Raw genomic sequence first — 21567 nt, 5'->3', positions numbered from 1 at the left:
ATTCTTGGATGCCTTTATTTTCGTTCAAAAATGGAAAATACTGCCAGCTCCGATTCCCAATTTGCTGTGTTCCCATTAGCCAAAAGAAATCATATTAAAAACCTTACACTTGTTTGGACATTTTTCCACAGTGAGTCATGCATCAGCTGAAGAGGTCCCTGCGACTGAGAGGAAGGGGAGGAGGAAGGGGTCAGGAGTGACCCAAGATTGCCAACAAAAATTAGCCGGGGACATTTCTCTGCTGTACACTTGCTGCATGTTTAGAGGAAACGTTCCTTAGATTCCTCCAAGGTGGGAATCCAGATATATTTGGACCTGCCAAAGTGAAATAGCCCCATTCTTGAGGTTAGCTGCAAGGATAGACAACAAGGGTGAGGAACCTCAAGCTCTGCGGTTAAATCTGGTTTCCAAGTGGGCAGGGGTGTCATTGGAGGGGTGCGAAGATTCAGGACACACCAGGTGACATTTCCAGTGGGGTGACACCATTGCTCCCCTAACTTTAGTGGTTATTCATTCGATTGCATCCCTTTAAAACACTTTAGCTCACACTCCAGTTGTGCACATGATATTAGAATTTAATAGTGTAATTTTAATGTTGCAGGTTGTTTATGTCACAACTATTGCCATTATGTTGAGCGATGCATGGGAATTAGGATTTATGAGTAACATTAGTACCAAAAAAATCCCACATTATTAAGGATTTTGTGCATGGTGGTATGGGAGATGGTGAATTGGGGGTGACGCTATGACATATCACACTGAGTGATGCCAACCCTATCGATGCCATTGAGAGGGAGTGTTCAATAGGCTACGCCTGCTGATGCATGACACTATTGTTCAGTTTGTTGTTTGTTGTTGTGTATCTTCATTTCTGACTTTCATGGCAACCTAAGGTGAACCTATTGTGGACTTTTCTTGGCAAGATTTGTTCAGAGAAGGTTTGATTGTTTGTTCGGTAGTCTCCAAGGTTGGAATGACTCTCCAAATTGGGTTACTGGCACCAACAGCATTCAGCTATAATATCTGGGGGTTGGAACTCCCACCACATTGCCTTTGGCCATGTATACCCCAAGAATGTGGCCCCAAATACTTTTTTTGAAATGAAATCTGTTCTTCAGGATGAAACAGGAGCGTCATTTGTTCCACAGTCTAGAGATGGACAAAGAGATGGGATCTTGTGCAAGGTAGGGTTGGAAAAGCATCACTGACCTCATTTTCAAACTTGCCTTCTTTCACAAAATTTTTTGTGATTTACTCTTGTAACCCACCCTGATGCCTTGTGATTGGGCAGGCTACAAATAAATAAATAAATAAATTATTATTATTATTATTATTATTATTATTATTATTATTAATTGCTTCAGTCCAGTGGTGAGTAAAGTGCACCTGGGGGGCCACATAAATCACCCTATGTATTTTTGTCCCTCAGTACTTCCAGAATCCTCAAATCAGACCTTTTTTTCCTGCTCAAAAGGGCAGGGTATACTGGTGCACTATACTGGTCCAAAATGGGATCTTCCAAGCAGAACCATTTTCAATAGGTTGCACGGCCTCCCAGTCCCATTTAATATCACATTATACCATTTAACTTTTTAAAAAAGTCATTTTTGAGATCCAGAAGTGGATTTTCAACCATTTTGGGAAAGGTACAGTATTTTATTTTTCACTACTCCATTACTCCAGAAGGTCCCAGGGTGTAAAAGTGGCCCGCATATGACTTGTACATCCTGACACACTCCAGAAACCATACAGGGCACAATTACTTACCCTGTTAAAAGTGGATTCTTATCTCCTTTCTTTCCTAATAAATAGAGCTGTGCCTTGATGGTGACTTAACCAGGAAAACATTTACAGTATTTTAAAGATTCTGTTAGTTCCCCATTTCTTGTTAACCCAAGTCGTCTTCCCCTAGACACACACATTTACCACCAATAAACTTATTGCTGGTCTCACAATCCTTCCTTAAGGGAGAGCGAAAGCACACGAAAGTACCTCGGAGCATGTGCAAAGTGCCTTGTCTGTTATCCTTTGCTGGCCAAAGATCCTGGAACCTTCTTTAAAGAAACCACCACTAGTCAGTGCCTTGGAAGCATCCCAAAGGAGATGACCCACATTTCTGGGGAAAGGTTTAAGCTGAAGATAGTGTTCCTGTCCCACCCTACTGTTGAACTTTAGGCTGATTTCTGCGTAACTGGCTGGGCTTGTGCACTTTCAGTACCCATCCTAAGGGAAAAGGGAAGGAACAGTTGCTTTTTCAGCTCCATATAAAAGCCTGGAACAGAAACAGCCTGCTAAAACCACATTCCTTGGAAGAGTGACTTTTCAGAATGCAATGCAAAATTTCCAGCATGGGAAAGTCTATCCCAGTCCCACAACTATAATATAATATACTTATATATAAATATAAATACACTTTTTGACACTAGGCTTTTATATCACTTTTTATTGCACTCGAAGAAGTGGGTTTATACTAATGAAAATGTGCAATTTTTGTTTTAAAAAACAAAAAAACAAGGCCCGAACAGACAGGCCAAAGTAAAGCTGCTTTGGGTCACTTTGGAAGTACAGTATGCTGTTTAAATGCTGCATGTGTCCTAAGAGCCTGAAAGCCACACCAAAGCCACGCTCCAGTCCTAAGGACTGGAACGTAACTTTGGCAAAGCTTCTGGCATTTTAAGATGCATGTGTCATTTAAACAGCATACCTCCAAGCTAAAGTGTCACTATCTCAGCCACCAGTGAAAAAAGTTTTGTATTCTGGAGTTATTTTGGATTTCTGGATAAAGGATACTCAACCTGTATGACATTTAATGTTTATTTTTTTAACTTTTGTACCCCACAATCTTCTAAGCTATTACACTGCAATCCGCATTGTCTCCCATAATGGGAGAAAGACATGTTATAGATCCAGGAATAAATAAATACACACCTCCGTAACAAAAGTAAATAACCTTCCACTATTGCGCATGGATGGTGTTGTCCCATGCCATGGCAGAGTTTCCTATACAGGATTCAGCCCATGAAGGAGAAACAGCATGTGGTTGCCATTAAGAAAACCACTCCTCTGGCAGGAGATGGGTTTTCCATGTTCTTGGAGTCACTTCACTTGCACAACAGAAAGAAAGAAAGAAAGAAAGAAAGAAAGAAAGAAAGAAAGAAAGAGCAATGAGGAAACCTGGACACACTCTCTTCTCTAAATGCCTGCCTAACTCATTAGGAAAGAACCCTCTCTTACAGAATCTTCCCATTCAGGTTGCATTTTTGGTTCCCATGGATTTTTAAATATAGTCAGTTTTAAAAGTAAAAACACACATGGCTCCCACCCACTCCATATCCATTTTTGCAGGTGAACACGGATACCCCATTGAAAACTATCCTGTTAGGCCACTGAACTTCAGTGCATCAGCAAATCCTGCACAGTTTGACTTGGACACAGGAGCAGGAATCATTGGGCTCTCCAGATGTTCTTGGGGACCTAGCACTGGTGATCCATCCTACCACTTTCCTCCTTTGCCTTCAGGCCACTTCAATTGCTGTAAACCGAGTTCAGATTTCACAAACAAGTTGCACTTAGTTAACCCAGCACAGACAAGGGAGTAAAATCTTGCCCTTCCCAGTAGACTCAGGCAAAAGCAAACTGCTGCATCCTCTCCTGGCATGTGCGTTCTTCATGAATACCCTTTGCCATCTTGACCACACTCTGGTGTTCTTTGACTGCACACGTCCCACCGTTCATGTCTGAAAGGTCAGGTTATATGTTGTAAGCACTGGTGAAAAAGAGAATCAGCTGCTGCTGGAAAACTATGGAGAATATCAGAACTAAAATCTGCACCGTGGCCTTCTTTTTCTAAGCAAGGGGAGAAAGGGAGAAAGGAAAATCTTTGAAATTGTCTCTGCAAACTATCTTCAGAGGCAACTAGGCTCAGCTCTAATCCCAGTCTTGCTGGGACAAGCTTAACCTTTTCAAACTGAGACAGAACAAAGGATTTTCTTCTTATGCTTCCTTTCAGCATTAAAAAGAAAGGGGATCTGATCTGTGTCATCTCATCCCTCTCTCCCCATTTCTCCCTGATCTCTCTCTCTCTCTCTCTCTACCTTATGCTAAGAATGAGAGAATGTTAGAAGAAGCAATGAACTATCCAAAGCACACACTGTTAGGGTTGCCTGATCTCAAGGCCTAGCCAGGAGTCTCCAGGTTCCATGGGTCATCTTCAAGCAGGAGACACAGAATGCACTTTCCAGTTTGGGCCTGCTATCCCTAGGAAATCTTTAGATGGCTCCTCCGATAGACAGCAGGGACAGGATGCTGAGTAGACCTCATTTGTCCAAAATGCAATCTTGGTAAATTGCCTATGATATTTTAATTCTTTTCATCTCACTTTGTGCAATCCTCTTGATTTTCTAGTTACTGAAACACCACTGTCCCACCTTTACACCATCACCACCTCTTCTCTCTCTCTCTCTCTTAAAGTTGGCTCCCAGACTTGAGACTCAACTCAACCGTATCTTGCAAGAACTTGAGACTCAGCTTGAGACTTGAAGGCAAAAACTCAATTTAAGACTTGGAATGAAAGATCTGAATACATCACTGCTGGCTACCTGAGCCACTGCATCTGTGCAGAAGTAAAATAGTTCTGGTTGATCCTTCCAATTGTGTCAGAGAAAATCTCTTGCACATCTTGGCAGGAGGGCACAAAATTGACGTCCAAGATTACGTCACACTTGTCCTGGTTGGGAAACACAGATGTGGGAGTAGCCTCAGCCACAAGAGAAAGGGAAAGAGAGAAAATGATTTTTCTTTATCCTCCCGGGAACCTGAGTTTCAGGTATAGCTGGATGTAGAGTGCTCTTTGGGTGCATGGCATGTTTGCCCCCATCACATCACTTGGCACAGCAGCACTTTCTATTTTCAAGTCAATTACAAGAAGCAGTCGGGTATTATAGCAGGGAAAATGCCGCCGATGCCACCGCCTAACCTAAAACTTGGCTTCAAGCCGTGCTCAGCTGACCGATTTGCAAAGTTGGGAGCTTCCCATTATTCCACCTATTACTTGGTAAGCTGGCATGCCACAGAATTTGGAAATGTTCCTTTCGGGGAGACAGCAACTTCCACAATTCTCTAGTGAGAGCCCTCCATTGTTAAGCCAACTATACCATCTTCAGTGCTTGGAAATGTTGTTATTGTTTGTGTGTGTGTGTGTGTGCTAAAATTTCCAGTTATCAAGTCAGTGTTGAATCTATTACTTCATAATCCATGGCTTGGAGCTTGGAAACATTATCTTTTGGGGGGGAATACAATGCCCAGACTCGCTCAGCAAGCATAGCCACTGTGGTTGTAGTCCCCAAAACATAATCTTTCCAAGCTCCAAGGAAGGTACATCTTAGCAAACAATGGAAGCTAGATTGTCGGGTGGGTGTGTGTGTGTGTGTGTGTGTGTGTGTTATGGGACTTGTAATCCAAAAAAGGGATCATTTTTCCAATCTGTAAGAACAGCAAAGCTTACAGAGCAAGAGGCCTGTGATGGAAGCTATTTCCTAGAGGTAACACACTCTGCAACTGCAAGAAAAGACAAAAGCATGCGAAATGAGAGTATCCTCCTCCTCTGCACTTTGGGAGAGAGGGAAAGAATACAAAGATGTGTGTGGAGGGGGAAGAATAGTCCAATTGGAAGGTTATAATTTCCATGGAACAAATTACCCAACTCTGCGCTCTCATTATTCAGCAGGGAAACCAAACCTGCAGACGGAGCTGTGAGCCAAAAGAATAAGCAGGAATTAGTCTCCATTTCATGTTATCCATCAAATGTAATGAGCCAGGAAAAGGGTCTGTTCTCAGCCTATGGCCAAAGGACCTTCCTCTCTGCTAGGTAGACATTAAAAGCAGAAGGGAGTCAGCTATGGCTACAGGTGACCAAAGATCATTGGATCTCTTTACTGCAAAGGAGGAAATAGGGAGATATTTTCCTGCCTAACATCTCTCTGCTTCAGATGCCATTTTGAAGAGAAAGTCCAATCCAGGATGAGATGGGCACATGTTTTGGCATGACATTTTTTTGGACTTCATTCTCTCTTCCAAAGACGCTTTCCACAAAACATTAACCATTAAACTTGGTTACTGGTATAGATGAAAGAAATATTTGGAAAAGAATTTTTTAAAGTGGTTGAAATATATATTAATTGAATCCAAGGGCAGAACATTCAGAAACGTCAGCATGTGCAAAATGCCACTGCCAGAATGCTGACTGCGTCCACATAAGGACCACACAACTCCCTTGCTAAAACAGCTTCACCGGCTACCAGTTCATTTCCGGGCACAATTCAAAGTGCTGGTTATGACTTATAAAGCCCTACATGGCTTAGGTCCAGATTATTTGAGTGACCATATCTCCCAATACAAACCTGCTAAAGCAGTCGTTCTCAACCTTCCTAATGCCATGACCCTTTAATACTGTTCCTCATGTTGTGGTGACCCCCAACTATACAGTTATTTTCGTTGCTACTTCATAACTGTAATGAAGTAGCAACTGGTCCGATGGTTTTAGGTGAACCCTGTGAAAGAGCTGTTCGACCCCCCAAAGGGGTTGCGACCCACAGGTTGAGAACCACTGTGCTAGAGCCTTTAGATCTTCCGGGGAAGGCTTCCTCTTGGTCCTTGCACCATCACAGGCTTGCCTGGTCAGGACACGATAGAGAGCCTTCTTGGTGGCTGCTCCTGCCCTCTGGAATCCCCTTCCACAAGGAGCAAGGCTGGCCCCCTCTTTGCTGGCCTTTCATTTGGCAGGCAAAAATGGCTCTGTTCAGGCAGGCTTTTAATCTGTAGTCATGGAGTGGGTTTTATATGGGATGGGTATTGTGATTTTATTGTGGTTTTAATGTTTTTAATTATATACTCTTTTTAGCTGATGTTTTAATTGTTTTATTGCAATACATGTTTAGAATTTTTATTTTTGAGCTGCCTTGGGTCTCTTTGGGAAGAAAGGTGGGATATAAAACAAACAAACAAACAAACAAACATTAAAAAACAAAACAAAACAAAAACAGCCACTCCCAGAATCCTTCCCAGACAAGGATTCTGGGAGGTGTAATCCCAAAAGGAAGCTTTCCAAGCTATGTTCAAGAGCGAATCTTTCTTTCATTCTTTCTTTCTTTCTACCCATCCTTTCCTTTGCCTTTTTTAAAGTTGAAGTGACACCATCCCTTGGATTACTGCATGAGAAGCGCACCACAGGCATCACCTTTTCCAGTGGCAAAACCTCAGAGAGATGTCAACATTTTTTCCTCTTAGACAGCACTTATGTGTCCTCCCCTCTTACCAAAAGAAACGAAAAAAGAAAAAGAAAAACACAGCTTGCCGATTGATTCCAGATGATCAAAGCAGCCTTCTTCCAAAAGTTTTCTTTTTAATAAAATAAAATAAAATAAAATCAGCTTTTGAAAAATAACAACGGCAGAAACTAAAGCGAAACACCAGCGATTAAAAGCCATAAATTATAGTCTGAGGTTGCGGGGACAAGCTCTCCCGTTTGGTAATCTAAAGGGTGTGCAAAAAGATGCTGGCTCAGACAATTTTTGCATTTTCCATCACTCCATGTGATGGACTTGAGGCTTTGAAAAAAAAAAATAACCCAAAGACTTCCTTTGAGGGTCTTGCAGTGAGAAAAATGAAATCAGCCTTGGCAAAGGCCACCAAAGACAAAGCCAGTCTCGTAGATTTGCTCCCTTCGGCAGCTCCCCAAAATGGTGGTGGTGGGTAAATTAACTGAAGTCGGAGTCTGGAGTTCGGCTTAGCAAAGGAAAGGAGAGGCTGCCCTAGCTCTCATTCACAATCCCAAGACCCATTACTGCAACAATTCCCAGACTGAGTGCTCCAGAAGGACACCAACTCTCCCTTGGGGAACCAACAGGAGAAAAGACTGCTGTGAGCCCAACGGTACTATCCAGAAAGAGAGATCTTCCATCAGCATCTCTGTTCTTGCAGTTCTGTTGCATCTCTGTGCGCAGTGTGCCTTGTTAACCTTGGGCTTTATCACACGGGAGGAATTTCTCTTAATTTCGATTGAAAAGAAAGTGGGGCCAGAACACATTCACATGAATTCGCTAGGTCAGCAAATTTACGTGAATTTGAATTGTGTTCGAACTGACTTCCCATTGCCTGAAAATAGCTTGCCATTGCCTGAAATTGCGTGTGGTAGTCTATCACGCAATAATGTTAAACCCCATGATTGCGTTCAGATTGCCATTGGATTATACTTCCAACTTCCCTTGTCTGATAAACTCCCTTGACTCATGGCAACCCTGTGGATGAGACATCTCTAAGCCCACCCCTATCATCGCCTGCTCTGCATAAGTCATGCAAATTCATATCCATGGCCTCCCTATATCCATCTAGCATGTGGTCTCCCTCTCTTGTTACTGCCCTCACCTTTCCTAGTATTAAAGTCTTTTCAAGTGAGTCATACTTTCTCATGATGTGGCTAAAGTACAACAGCCTTAGCTTCATCATTTTGGCCTCCATCTTGGCCTTTCTGGTTTGGTCTTTTTAAGGGACCACTTGTTTGCCTTTTTGGCTATCTACGATATCCTCATCACCCTTCACCAACACCACAACACATGAGTTGATTTCCCCCCCTATACACTTTTTTCCTGTCTAATTCTCACATAGTACATGGTGCTGGGGAATAGCATGGCTTGGATAATACTTCTGTCGTATGGAGCATTGTTACCTTTTCTAGTCATGCCTTCTCATGATATGTCCAAAGTATCTGTCTACTTGTGGTCTTGGGCATAAAAACAGATATTTCCCATCTCCTGTTATTTGAGATCTAAGTAAGATGCCTGCAATTGAAGCTGTGACCTTCTACCAACAGAGTGAACTCTCACTAGTCTATGATTTTCTCACACACTGGTGGCAGTGCTCAGACTTTACATTACCTGCTCACATTAGAGGAAGAATTAGAGATGAGCCTTCAAGAGTGTTTTATGATCTCCTCTAATGAGCTCAGGGTGTTTCCCATAGACTAGTTCAGGCTGAGCAATTCCTTTCAGCCCAAGAATGGCATATTAATCTGACAGGCTGATGAGCCAAAATAATCCAACACTAAACCCATTAAAATGGGACTGACGGCAAACAGAAAGAAAGGAATCTCGAACAGTGAGTATTAAACTGGGGATTAAGAGACTTCAATAAATAATTGGACTTTTAAAAATGGGCTTACTATCCCTTCCTGGAAAATGTACACATTATAATGTCTCAAGGAGAGCTAACTTGGTGTTGTGCTTTGAGTGCTGGACTAGGACTCTGGAGGGCTACTAAAGGGTGAAGGGTCTGGAAACCAAGCCCTATGAGAAGCGACTTAGGGAGCTGGGGATGTTTAGCCTGAAGAAGAGAAGGTTAAGAGGTGATATGATAGCCCTATTTGAAGGGATGTCATAGTGGGGATGGAGCAAGCTTATTTTCTGCTGCTCCAGAGAACAGGACCTGAACAATGGAAAAGAGGAAAAGAGATTCCAGCTCAACATTAGGAGAAACTCCCTGATAGTAAGGGCTGTTCGACAGTGTAACACACTCCCTCAGAGGGTGGTGGATCCTCCTCCTTTGGAGGTCTTTAAACAGAGGCTGGATGGCTATCTGTCGGGTATGTTTTGATTGAGAGTTCCTGCATGGCGGAGGGTTGGACTGGATGGCCCTTGTGGTCCCTTCCAACTCTATGATTCTATGACCAGGCTCCAAATCTCCACTCAGGCATGGAAAACCTTGGGCAAGTCACACTCTCTCAACCACCAAATGGAAAGCAATGACAAAGCCCATCTGACTAAATCTTGACAAGAAAGCTCTGTGATAGCTTCACCTTAGGGCCACCATTAGTCAGAAACGATGACTTGAAGGCACACAATAGTAATGTTCCAATGTCCAATGCAGAGCCAGAATCACAGTCCAGAAGACTTAGGGATGGAGGAGTGGTAGAGAAAAGGATGCACTGCAATACACACTTCTGCCTTCTCTTTTGTTCACCTAGTTCCTCCTTAAAATGTTAAAGAGACTGAAATTGTGTTTGGCACCTAGCCTGGACTCCCTGGGCTAGCCAAATGGACACTCTTTCCCCTCGCATTCCCGACATCTCTGTTTCATTTTGTACATCATGAGTGAAAATCGATATTGTGTGGAAGGGAACTTATCAGAAATCACTATCTTCATTTGGGGGTTCAGTTACTAGGCATTGCACATCTCAGTGTCCTATTTACTAAGTCCTGCACACTGGTGTCTTTATCTGGCCCCTGTTCATTTCAGAGGCAGGGATGGAAAATATACTCAAAAATATTCAGATTTCTTTAAATAAAGAAAATAAAGGAAGACATGTTGTTTGAGCATTCAGAAATGCTCAAGTGTGCTCAAAGAGAGAGAAAACAGATGAACGAACAAGAAGAAACTAGCTAGGAGAAGCTGCAGCGGTTTGCTTTTACTCAAGCCTACAGGGAAGGACCAGAGTCTTCCCTCTGAGCACCTCTCCTTCCTCCTGAGTGTAAACTATTTTTGCATTTTGCCTCTTTTTGCAACAATTGACGTAGCCCACTTTGTAACTATAAAAGTAACAACACTTCTATTATGAGTGACAGGAGCAGCTCACTTTAAAAAAGTAATTGTCCAAGTTCTGACTAATGCACACAAAGAACAATTCCATCCCATTTGTGGCACGCACACCTCCATTTCTTCCTAGATTTGTGTCTTCACCCTGGTTCAGTGGTATTTTCAAACCCTTACAGAAATGAAACTTACATGCAGCAAGACCAAGCCTCGCCCCCAGTCAATAATGCATCTTCCCCCTCTTCCAGCCACCCTCCCTCCGCTGAGCAAGAATCATACAATCTGGAGCTGAAACTAATTGAATTTTAATGGGAGGAAGCTATTTTTCCACTCCAAGAATGTCAGAGGAACCTTGACAGAGTGGAAAGTTGGAGGTTGCACGATTCGCCAGTTGAGTGCATGGATTTTGCTTATCGTGATCTCTTGCCAGAGCAAAAGTTAAGCTCCACTCAAGTTGATATCAGCCTGCAGTTGACAGGGGCTTAGACAGACATGACAGGAACCCCTTTACAAGCTTAAAGCTCACACTGGAGGAAGAATTGAATGAGGCAAAGGGTCCCCAAAAGTTAAGCTTTCCTGGCCGACCCCAGTCACCTCCCGTTTGCTGCTAAAAATGGAGACGGGGGTGCAGATTAGCTTTACAGCTGCTGAAGTGTGCCTCCCATTTCCCTGGAAGGCCCACAAAATTTGAGCAAGAGACCCAGCCAAAATGAGGCTAGCCATTTTACACTTTCTCTTGTTGTGAGACCCAGCCACAGATGGAGGGGCAGGGGGAATAACCAGGCAGCTCTTGTGTCGGTTCACTTCGACATCCACCAGAAAGGTATTTCACAACATGGACTGGACTTTTCTGCCTGCATAAAATGTCTGTAGCAGAGCATTGTGTAGAAAATGGAGGTGTCTGGCTGATACTTAACACCACAATGTCTGGGAAATAAGTCAAGCCTTTGGGACAGTGATGAAAACCGTTGACTGGATTACTATTCAGTTGCCCAAACCAACCCCAGCCATTAGGCTACATGATCCCATCAAAAGTCCCATAAATATATGAAATATGGAGGATCTGGTTACAATATAATACGTAGCTAGACAGAGACATACATTTCCTCAATAGACTTGGTTATCAACCAAGTCAACCAGGGGTATTTTAAAAAATCACAACAAGATATTGCTCAGCCAACAATTGCTACAAACTTTATAAAGTGCATGTGAACCAGAGTTTTTCAGTCTTCCATTTCTGGATATATTGTCATCCTTATGTATCCATAGATTCTGGCCCAACTCAATAGTAATGGCCCAAGTCAATGGCAATGGACCAACTCAATAGCTATAGATCACTCCTAATGCTAATCTTCTCCGAAACATGGGAAAGGGTAGTGCTAAGTAAGAAGTCAAGCCTAATTTCAGAGGGTGGAACAAAAGGTTTGCTGAACTATAGAGTTTATTTATGAACCCCCTTCCAATATTGGTACCATCAACGGATTCGATGAACATAATGGCATGCTATTATTTTTGTTCCTGAGCATTATTTTGCAAGGAGACAGGATTCTCCATTTTTCCAGTAATCCAAGATGTCTTTCTGGGTATTCAGCTATTCATTTCCTCTTACCTCAAAGACTTCTTCATCTAAGATCCTTGTTCCAAAGACAATGATACCATTGACGTCGATGATGGGATGGTCACTTCGGTCCAAGAACTTGGTGACCTTCTTTTTACAATCCAAAATCAAAGTGACATTCTTCTGGTGCACACTGATGGCTATCCGATGCCACCTGAGAAATAAGAAGCCCAACCAAAAAGTTAAAAAGAGACTTCCCTAGTCTTAGGAATAGTCTTATCACTCCCAAGCCCATCTTTCCAAAGTGTAGGACTGGAGTGCCACAACATACCAGCTCCGTTCCTTTCCCCATGTTTACAAATGACGATAAGTAAAAACATCAACCACCAAAGATATACAGATGACACCATACTACGAGTGGAAAACATCATAGACTTGGAACAATTACTAAGGAAAGTTGAAGAAGAAAGTGCAAAGGCAGGGTTACTGCTGAACGTAAAGAAAACAAAAATAATGACCTTGGAGGATTTACATAAATCTAAGCTAGACTAGCAAGGGAATTAAAATAATTAAAGATTTCCCATAGCGTGGATCTAACATTGATCAGAATGGAGACTGCAGTCAAGGAATCAGAAGAAGACTAGGAATGAGAATGGCAGCTATGGAAGAGCTAGAGAAGATCCTAAAATGAAAAGATATCCAGCTGAAAAGTAAAGTTAGACTCATCCAAAACATTGTATTCCCCCTCACCATGTGCGGATATGAGAGCTAGACAGGGAAGAAAGCAGATAGAATGAAAGTCAGCTCCTTTGAAATGTGGCGCTGGAGAAAAGTGCTGAGGACAAACAAATGGATTCTTGAACAGATCAAGCCTGAACTCTTCCTGGCAGCCAAGATGATCAAATTGAGTCTGTCATACTTTGGCCACTTCATGAGAAGAGATGACTTGCTAGAAAAGACAATGATGATAGGAAAGGTGGAAGGCAGTAGAAAGAGAGGAAGACAGCATGCCAGATGGCTGGACTCAATCCTGGAGGTCATGGGCCTGAACTTGCAGGACCCAAGCAGAGAGGTTGAGATAGGGGGTCTTGGAGATGTCTCCTCCACAGGGTCACCATTAGTCAAGGTTGACTCGAAAGCAGTTAACAACAACAACATACAACTTCATTCTTTTTGTATATACCCAGAATGCATAATTCGTTTTCCTTAGCATGACATTTTGGAAGGTTTCTGTTTGCTGACTGTACAAAGCTGGTGTGCTGTGCAGCACAACTGGAGCCATTAACTGTTTTTTACATCTCTCCTCTAGATGGCAGTTCAAGTTAGAGAAAAACAAGAGAAGAATGCCCCTCTACCTGTGTGCTATCTGTGGTACATAGTTATCGCAGTTTTGGTATCACTTTAACAGTCATCTCTCCATCCTACAGAATCCTAGGATTTGTGCTTTTTTCATCTATTCTCCTGCTAGATCTCTTTAGCAGAGAATTCTAAGTCCCTCACCAAACTTCACATTCCAGGGCTTCTGTAGGATGGAGCCATGGGCAACAACACAACCCTAAACATGTCCCAGTTATTATTGGGATGGAAAAATATATTATTATTTTATAAAAATCATAGAAAAACAGAATGATATACATCTTCTACACATAGCCTGAAAGTGATTTTATACATAATATTTTAAATAATGTTGCACATGAAATAAAGTTTATGTACACTGAGCCATTGGAAAACAAAGGCGTCACAATCTCAGCCAGCCATGTAAATGATTTTGGAGTACTTCAGATTTCATAATTCCAGATAAGAGAGACTGAACCTGTAGCAAGTAACTACAATAAATAATGGAAATGATGGAAATGAATAAGGTTTCCAAGCTCTGCTCCAGAGACAGAGGATACTTACTTGCCATCTGATAGGTTAATGCCCCGGAATAGAGGGTAATCCTCAGGACCTGGCTTCCCCGTGTGGTCTTCATACAGGAATACAGGAGACCTGCCCATCTCCATGCCAATCTGCTGGATTCCTTGCTCATTGTAAATGGAGAGCAAAAAGGACTGGCTTCCTTTCTTGGCTTTTACAGTGGTTAGGATTGAGAAATCTTCTGGGAAGGGAGATGCTATAGCCAGAGAAGAGAAAAGGTGGGATGGAGGGAGTGTGGTGGAGAGAGAAGAGAGTGGTGAATTCCCACCAAAAGGCTGGCATTGACATTTTGGCTAAAGCCACGCTAGTAAAATGCTCTTTCAAATGTGACAGCTCAACTGGATATAGGGCCAATTTTCTAAATATAATTCCAACCACTGGTTTTGACTATAAACCCCTATGCCGTTTCACACTACTTTAACTGACATGGCTCAATGCTATGGAATTCTGGGATCTATGTGATATTTAGCCTCCGCTCTCAGAGAGGGCCATTGCCGCAACAAACTACACAAATCCCAGATTCCATAGGATGGGGCCATGACTGTTAAAGTGTCAAATTGCATTAATTCTGCAGTGTGGCCATCTAGGAGTATGTAGGTCATAACAAGCACTTTGAGTTTTGCTTGCAAAGTGATTGGCAGCTGGCAGACTTGTAATGAGACAGTCAAGATGACAAAGGATTTTTTTTTTGAGTGGAGAGAGGACAAGGTTAGCAAAAAATTCACAGATACAGTGGAGAGAGGATGGTGCAACTATCACTCAAACTCTTTTGGTTTGGGTTTTGTTTCTATTTTGGGACTGGTCTCTGGAAAGGAGGGGGAGGTTTGTCCAACACTCAAACCATAGTCCAACATTGAATGCCCTTCCAAATTTACATTCTTCTGTTTCTGGATCAGGTGAATAAAATCTATGCAGCTGGTGTGTGGGGCACAGAAGAGTAACGTTCCCATTAGCCTCAATTTCTCATTACAGTCATGAGGAGGTCTATCACCGTGATCATCAGATGAATGGACCTTCTTCACCTGATCTGATAGTTGTCTAGTGAAGTGGGTTTGGGTGATGGTGGCATCAGGCCAGACGTTGCTACCAATTAACTACATAAACTGCATAACTAGTAGGTGATATGGAATTCTGACCAATAATAATCATAATAATCTAGCCAATAATAATCATTCAAACTATTGTTTGAACTCTGTAAGCATTAGGACTCTACTGAGATCTGAATGACCGTGTCCACTCCTTAGAGGAGATTGGTGTCAAAATGATCTATGTCGCTCTTTTTTCCCTCTTGGAAGACAACGGTGCTCCTCCAAAAGCAAGCCACTTTCTCCTCTCACGTTATGCCATGTTGGCAGTGGCTAAAGCCGCTGAATACAAAGACCCCCAAATTACCATCTTGGGAAAACAAAAGGCTTCTAATTAGCCCCAAATATAGCATGCTGTCAAGCTGGAGGAAGCCTCTGCCAAGTGACGTGTCCCCGCATCTTCCCATCCCAACACCCTTTATTGTCAACTCCCCAAACGCCAATTTCCATCCCCAAACTGCTCTGCAATTACGTCTGTTATCTCGAACCCTCCGTCTATTCATTTGCTTGTTGGAAAGCCAAAGTAACATCTCGTTATTCGGAGCCCGTGTGTTATTAAAGAGAAAGGGATGGAAGGGTTTAGAAAGACCGAGGCTGCCGTCCAAGTGAGACATCCAAGGTCTAAATTATGCCCTTCGCTTCCCAGTGGTTTTGTACACAAGGCTCTTAATTTGTGCCAGAGTTCATCTCCCAAACCTCCTCCTCCTCCTCCTCCTTGCCAGAGATCAGCTCCAAAATATGAAAACAGAACAAAAAGAGTTTGAGTGACTGTTGGAGCATCCTCTCCCCTCTCCATCTGTGAATTTTTTGCTAACTTTGGCCTGTTTTTGTCAAAATCCCTTGCGCTCATGACTCCCTTCTTACAACTGCTCTGATGGTTGCCAGTCTGTTTCCAAGCTAAACTCAAAATGCTGGTCATGTCCTACAAAGGCCCAGATGGCTTGGGTCCAGGACCATATCTTCCCAAATCAACTTTGCTGTTGTTAATTGTCATCAAATCAATGTTAGCTTATGGTGACCATTTCGAATGAGGGACCTCCAAGTCTCCAAGTCTCCCTGGTATCAACAGCTCTGATAAGGTCTTGCAAATAAAGATTGCTGCCTTCCTAGACTGAACCTACAGTGAAGTCTTCCTTTTGTCCTACTACCTTCCACCATACCAAGCATCGTTGCCTTTTCTAATGAGCCACGTCTTCTTAGGATATGTCCAAAGTATGATCAGTCTCAGTTTAGTCATTTTGGATTTTAGGCACAGTTCAATGTTGGTTTGTTCCGAGACCCATTCCTTTATCTTTTTAACAGTGGAGCTCTCATCCTGCACCACATTTCTAATGTAAATTATTTTGTTAGCTTGCCTGAGCTCTAAGATCTTTGAGGGAGATACATCTCTCAATCTCAGCACCGTCACCAGAATTTGGATAGGAACATGGGGAAGGGCCTTCTTCGTGGCTGCTCCCAGACTCTGGACCTCTCTTCCTGGACTTTTCCAATGCTCTACATTAGACTACTTTAGTACCAAGTTTGGAAATTGCACTGTTCAAAATGTGGCAGCCAGATTGATTGCTCATACATCTAGGAGAGTGAGTATATCACACCAATATTAAAATCAATCCTCTGGCTGCCAGTTAGTTTCCAGGCACAGTACAAAGCATCTTTAAAGTCCTACATGGTTTGGATCCAGGTTTCCTAGGGGATCACCTCCTCCCATATAATCTGCCTTGTATTCTCATGTCCTTTGGGGGACATTTACTTCAATCGGACAGAACTAGACTGACAATCGTCACCCAGAGGACTTCTTCATTTGGAATGCCTGCCAGGAGAGATTCGACAGCTAAACATGCTGTCTGCATTTAAAACAGTATTAAAGACCTCTATTTCAGCAGGTCTAACCGGTCATTTTTAAACTATGAATTTTAAATTGGTATAATTTTAATCTTATGTTGGACGGTTTTAACATGCCTTATGTTTAACTTATGAGTTCAAATGATTTTACATATCTTAATGTATTCTTCTTCTTTGTATAATTATTATTCCAAAAGTGGTTACGCTTGCTCTCTCTCAATCCTCTCCTTTCATTAGCAGGGCAATAGCTTTCCCAGCCCAGCAGGTATCTGGAAAGTAACTGTTTTCCCTGAAAGGACTTTTGGCATTGCAATTTGTTGCCCCTCTTTGCTTTTAAATTTTTAATCGTTTTAATTTTACGGGCAAATTTCTTGGCAAATCTGTTCACGAAAAAATGATAGGTTCACCTTAGGGTTGCCATAGGTAAGGAATGACTTGAAGGCACACAACAACAAGGGCAGGGAATAATTCACAGAGCAGGGTTGAGTGGGAAACTGAAGCTGGTGGGACTCAAATAGCTCAGGGAGAGGATGTAAGAAAATTGTTTAAGTAATTCTATCTAAGGCACTTAAACTGAGTGGCGAGGAAGATGAGGCCCTACTAGACTTGTGTGGTCTTCAGACATTTGTTCTCGATCAGGGGTGGGCAACTTTGTAGGAATCTAATCCCCCTCCCAAACATTGGTATGTCATTTCCCTCTGGAGGCCCTCTCAAAATGGCAGTCAAAAGTGACCCGGTGTTATTTCCTGCCACCATTTTGAGAGAGACTGTCGAGGAAAACTGAGATATCAAGGAGTAGTATGAGGTTCTGGTATAGAGGCCTAAGCTTGGGGCTCCAACTCTGGAGACCAGGGTGTGATTTCCTTCTCAGTCTTGGAAACCAACAGGTTGACCTTATGCATCTGGTTGGCTCTCTCAGCCCTAGAAAACCCTATTATAGGCTCACCATAAGTCAGAAATGACTCAAGGGCACACAACAACAAGAAGCATGGGATTCTGGGGTGCTTTGAGGGCATATTTTCACATGTTTTGTGTGTTGGAGGAGTTTTCTGCATGGCTTTGGGACAGAATATCCCCCCAAATCACACTTTTTTAAAATGTGGGGTGGATTTTGGTGGACTAGCAGGGCCTTTGATGCCCAAAAGATGAGGTTCAGGAGCTTATTCAATCCATGAGCTGTACTTTGACTATTCTTTTCCTGTTACCTGAAAACCTGGAGATATGAAGATCAGTGCACCCATGCACTGAGTTAGCATAAGACATTATTCTACTTTTCCATAGACAAGCAATAATTCAGATGTATGGCACTTGTTTTGCATAAAGGTTCACAGGATCAGAGACTAGGACCCGAAGCAATGGATGCAAGCTACAGGAAAAGAGATTCCACCTTAACATTAGGAGGAACATCCTGACAATAAGAGCTGTTCAACAGTGGAACACACTTCCTCTGAGTCTCCTTCTTTGGAGATCTTTAAGCAGAGGCTGGATGGCCATCTGTCAGGGATGCTTTGATTGTGAGTTCCTGCATGGCAGGGGGTTGGACTGGATGGCCCTTGGGGTCTCTTCCAACTCTAGGATTCTAGGATCAGTCTTATAACCATCTACAGGTGAAACTGTGAATTAAGGAGAGCGACAGCCAATGTCTGAAATAGTGCCTGACTTGGAATAAGTCAAGGTCTCCTCTTTGCGTGTTAGAATAAAACCAAGCTTACCAGGGTAGAGCTGTTTGGTTGGGGCGCTCAGCTGTGCATCTTTTGTTACTCGATACGCCACATCTGCCCCTTTGGAAGACCTTCGGCTTGTGCAAAATCCTGTTGTTTTCGATATACCGTCGGGTAAATTGTGAAAATCTAATACCTTCAAGAGATCTGCAGGTTCAGCTGAAAAGAAAAGGAGAGAGGCAATTATTGGGAGGTGAAAAGGGGGCTTTGTTACTCACTGCACAATTGAACACAGCCCACCGTGTGCATGAACACCACCACAGATTAACTCACAAGATGAAAGAGATTTTATTCCAAGGAAGGAAAGAGGAAAAAGAAAGAAACTTAAAGAAACGTGATTTGGGGGTGAAAACCAATGTGCTGTGGCAACTTAAGTGTTGGACTACTACTCTGAGATACCAAGGTTTGAACCGTCACTCAGACATAGAAACCCACAGGCTGACATTGCGTGAGCCATGATAGGGTCACCTTAGGCTTTCCATAAGTCAGAAATGACTTGATGGCATACAGCAACAAATACACGTGTATGTATGTGTTTCGTTCTTCATTAATGAATCTTTAATTCTTTCCATATCCAGATAGACAGATTGACAAAGAAATAGTTCAAAACAACAAAAGCAACAACACAGGGTTGTTAATTAACCAGGATTAATTACTCCTATATTTATTCCCTTCTCTCTATGCTTTTCATCAATAGCCATTAGACCATCATACTACCAGTTCATCATACCAGAAACAACTCTACTCAGTCAACTCACTCCATGTTCAAGAGCCAGAAGATGCCACTAATGCCAAAAATGTATCCCTAAACATTATACATCATCCAAGCGCAAAGCAATGACAAGGTAAGAAAACATTGTGTTTTCTTGGTTCGTTTTAATAGACCCATTGTGAAACAAACTTGTCTGCAATCTGGATTAGATGCTTCTGCATCTGATGATGAAGCTTGTCAAGTAAAATCGCTCAGGAATAAATCTTGCCAAGCAAACCCAAGGAAAAGGTGACCCATAAATCAGAGCTGACTTGATGGTGCATAGCAACAAAGTTTCACATGAGGCCTGCAATTGAATAAGGGCTAGGAATTATATTAAAAATGGCTACGAAACAACAACATGCTTTTCGAGGGACAACAAAACCTGACAAGAATCTTCATCGTTCAGAAAAAAAATCACACATGGTTGTTTCATGCAGAAAATAAGTATTTTGGCATGGAACCATTATTATTATTATTATTTGTGAATAGGCCACTGTTTCCCATTCAGAAAAGGTGGTTTTCTCTGCAAATCAACTGCTTGTGAATTTTGTGCAGAATAAGTCCTAAATTGCGAATAGGTTTCAAAAACATAGCAATTTGCCAAGACTTTCATTGCAGTGGAGAGAGCATTGCTAAATGGCTGGTTGCTTCCTCCAAGAAGATAGTTAGTGTTGAATTAAATGTGTATATATGAAACAGGCAACAAAACACCAGGATGCACTACAACATTAGTCCTCAAACATTTACATTCCAGAATCATGGAATCCCTGATCACTTTGGGGAGTAGAAATCCAAACTCCATACAAGATACAAGTTTGAGAACCACTGTTCTGTTGCATCCTCTATTACATTGGCCAATGTTCACACATGGAAGCCATAATACAGTCCTGAAGAAGTGGAACTGAACACGTACTTCTGGGTGCATCCTGGATGTGAAGAATTTGGAAGCAAAATCTCAGCAGCAGATTGAAGTTGTGACAAATACATGTGGCTCAGTTTTAACTTGGCATCCTCAGGGAGCAGAGTGAAACCCTGGCTTGCTCCGATGTTCAGCAATGTTCTCGGCATCCCTGCCCAGCGGTGACATACCCGTTTCTAGCAAGATGCTTGGGAAGCAAGATCAGGAACTGGAAAGAAGAGCTTCCCATGCTGCCAGGCAGCCTCCAAGCCAGAATCAAAAATGAAAGCAATGAAAACAAAGAGCCCAAGAACAGTAAAACAGTAAAACGTGGGCTAGCAATCACTCTCATGGGACCAAATGGTTTCTCCTTCACCGTTAATTTTATTTATTTATGATAAGCAAATTTCTGTCTTCCTTTATATACTTAAGCATGCTGAAAGTGCTGCAGTACCAATGCCACATAATAAAATACAAAATTACGAATGCAAGCCAAGAAAAGATAAAACAAAAACTAAAAGCACCCTATCAATTTGAAGAGATGTTAGTAACCCACTTTTCAAAAGGTCAAAGGATGTCATAGTGTGTTCCGCAGGTTTCATGGGGGCTCTGGATCACATGCATGGGGACCCCCATATTCCCTCACCAGTTCCCTCAACCCCAACACCCAAATAATTTTTTAAACAATTCAGAGCGATTTTCAGACTTTTTGTTTTGCCTTAGAACCATGCAGAAAGCCCATGCCTACAAGCCCATGCCTACAAGTACCCACAATGTTGTGTTAACCCCCGCCACTGTTCCCCCCCCCCCCGTAATCTCTATCAAAATGGTAACAAGGAGTGATTCAACATCACTTCCTCTCACTATTTGGAGAAGAACTGAAATATGTAAATACTTGGATTTATTGGGGAAGGTGCCTATGGGGCTAAACCAAGGGCAGAAAACGTAGCCCCTTGGACCTGCTGAAATTGCCCTGATTTGAACTACTAACTGTCCTGATTTTTCAGTGTTCAGATTTTTGAAACAAGGCTTTAATGAAGACACACAGTTTTATCTATACCAGTTTAGCATCATGTCGGTGTTGCTTCCAGGGGTCTCCAGGAGGTCAACCAAAGCAAACCTGAAATATTTCAAAACCCAAAACTTTTTTTCATGGGTGGCTGGGATAGTGACACCTCCAGTTTCTGATAGTTAACTTATCTGAAGTCCAA

At 42.3% G+C, this 21567-nt stretch overlaps 1 protein-coding gene across 1 annotated transcript in view; it reads right to left on the bottom strand.

Annotated features, from left to right (window-relative positions):
* The window catches only part of LOC121936764 (collagen alpha-1(V) chain-like), a 68188-nt gene that overhangs the window by 11387 nt on the left and 35234 nt on the right, over positions 1–21567 (bottom strand). The window contains exons 2-4 of the mRNA XM_042479320.1: positions 18696–18863; positions 14039–14252; positions 12191–12353 (exon numbers count right to left, since the gene is read on the bottom strand). Of these exons, the coding sequence (XP_042335254.1) occupies positions 12191–12353; positions 14039–14252; positions 18696–18863 (545 nt within the window). The remainder of the gene's footprint in view (positions 1–12190; positions 12354–14038; positions 14253–18695; positions 18864–21567) is intronic.

Source organism: Sceloporus undulatus, chromosome 7, assembly GCF_019175285.1.
Source record: "Sceloporus undulatus isolate JIND9_A2432 ecotype Alabama chromosome 7, SceUnd_v1.1, whole genome shotgun sequence".
In the NCBI taxonomy this organism is placed as follows: Eukaryota; Metazoa; Chordata; class Lepidosauria; order Squamata; family Phrynosomatidae; genus Sceloporus; species Sceloporus undulatus.
This window is presented reverse-complemented; position numbering and strand designations above follow the sequence as displayed.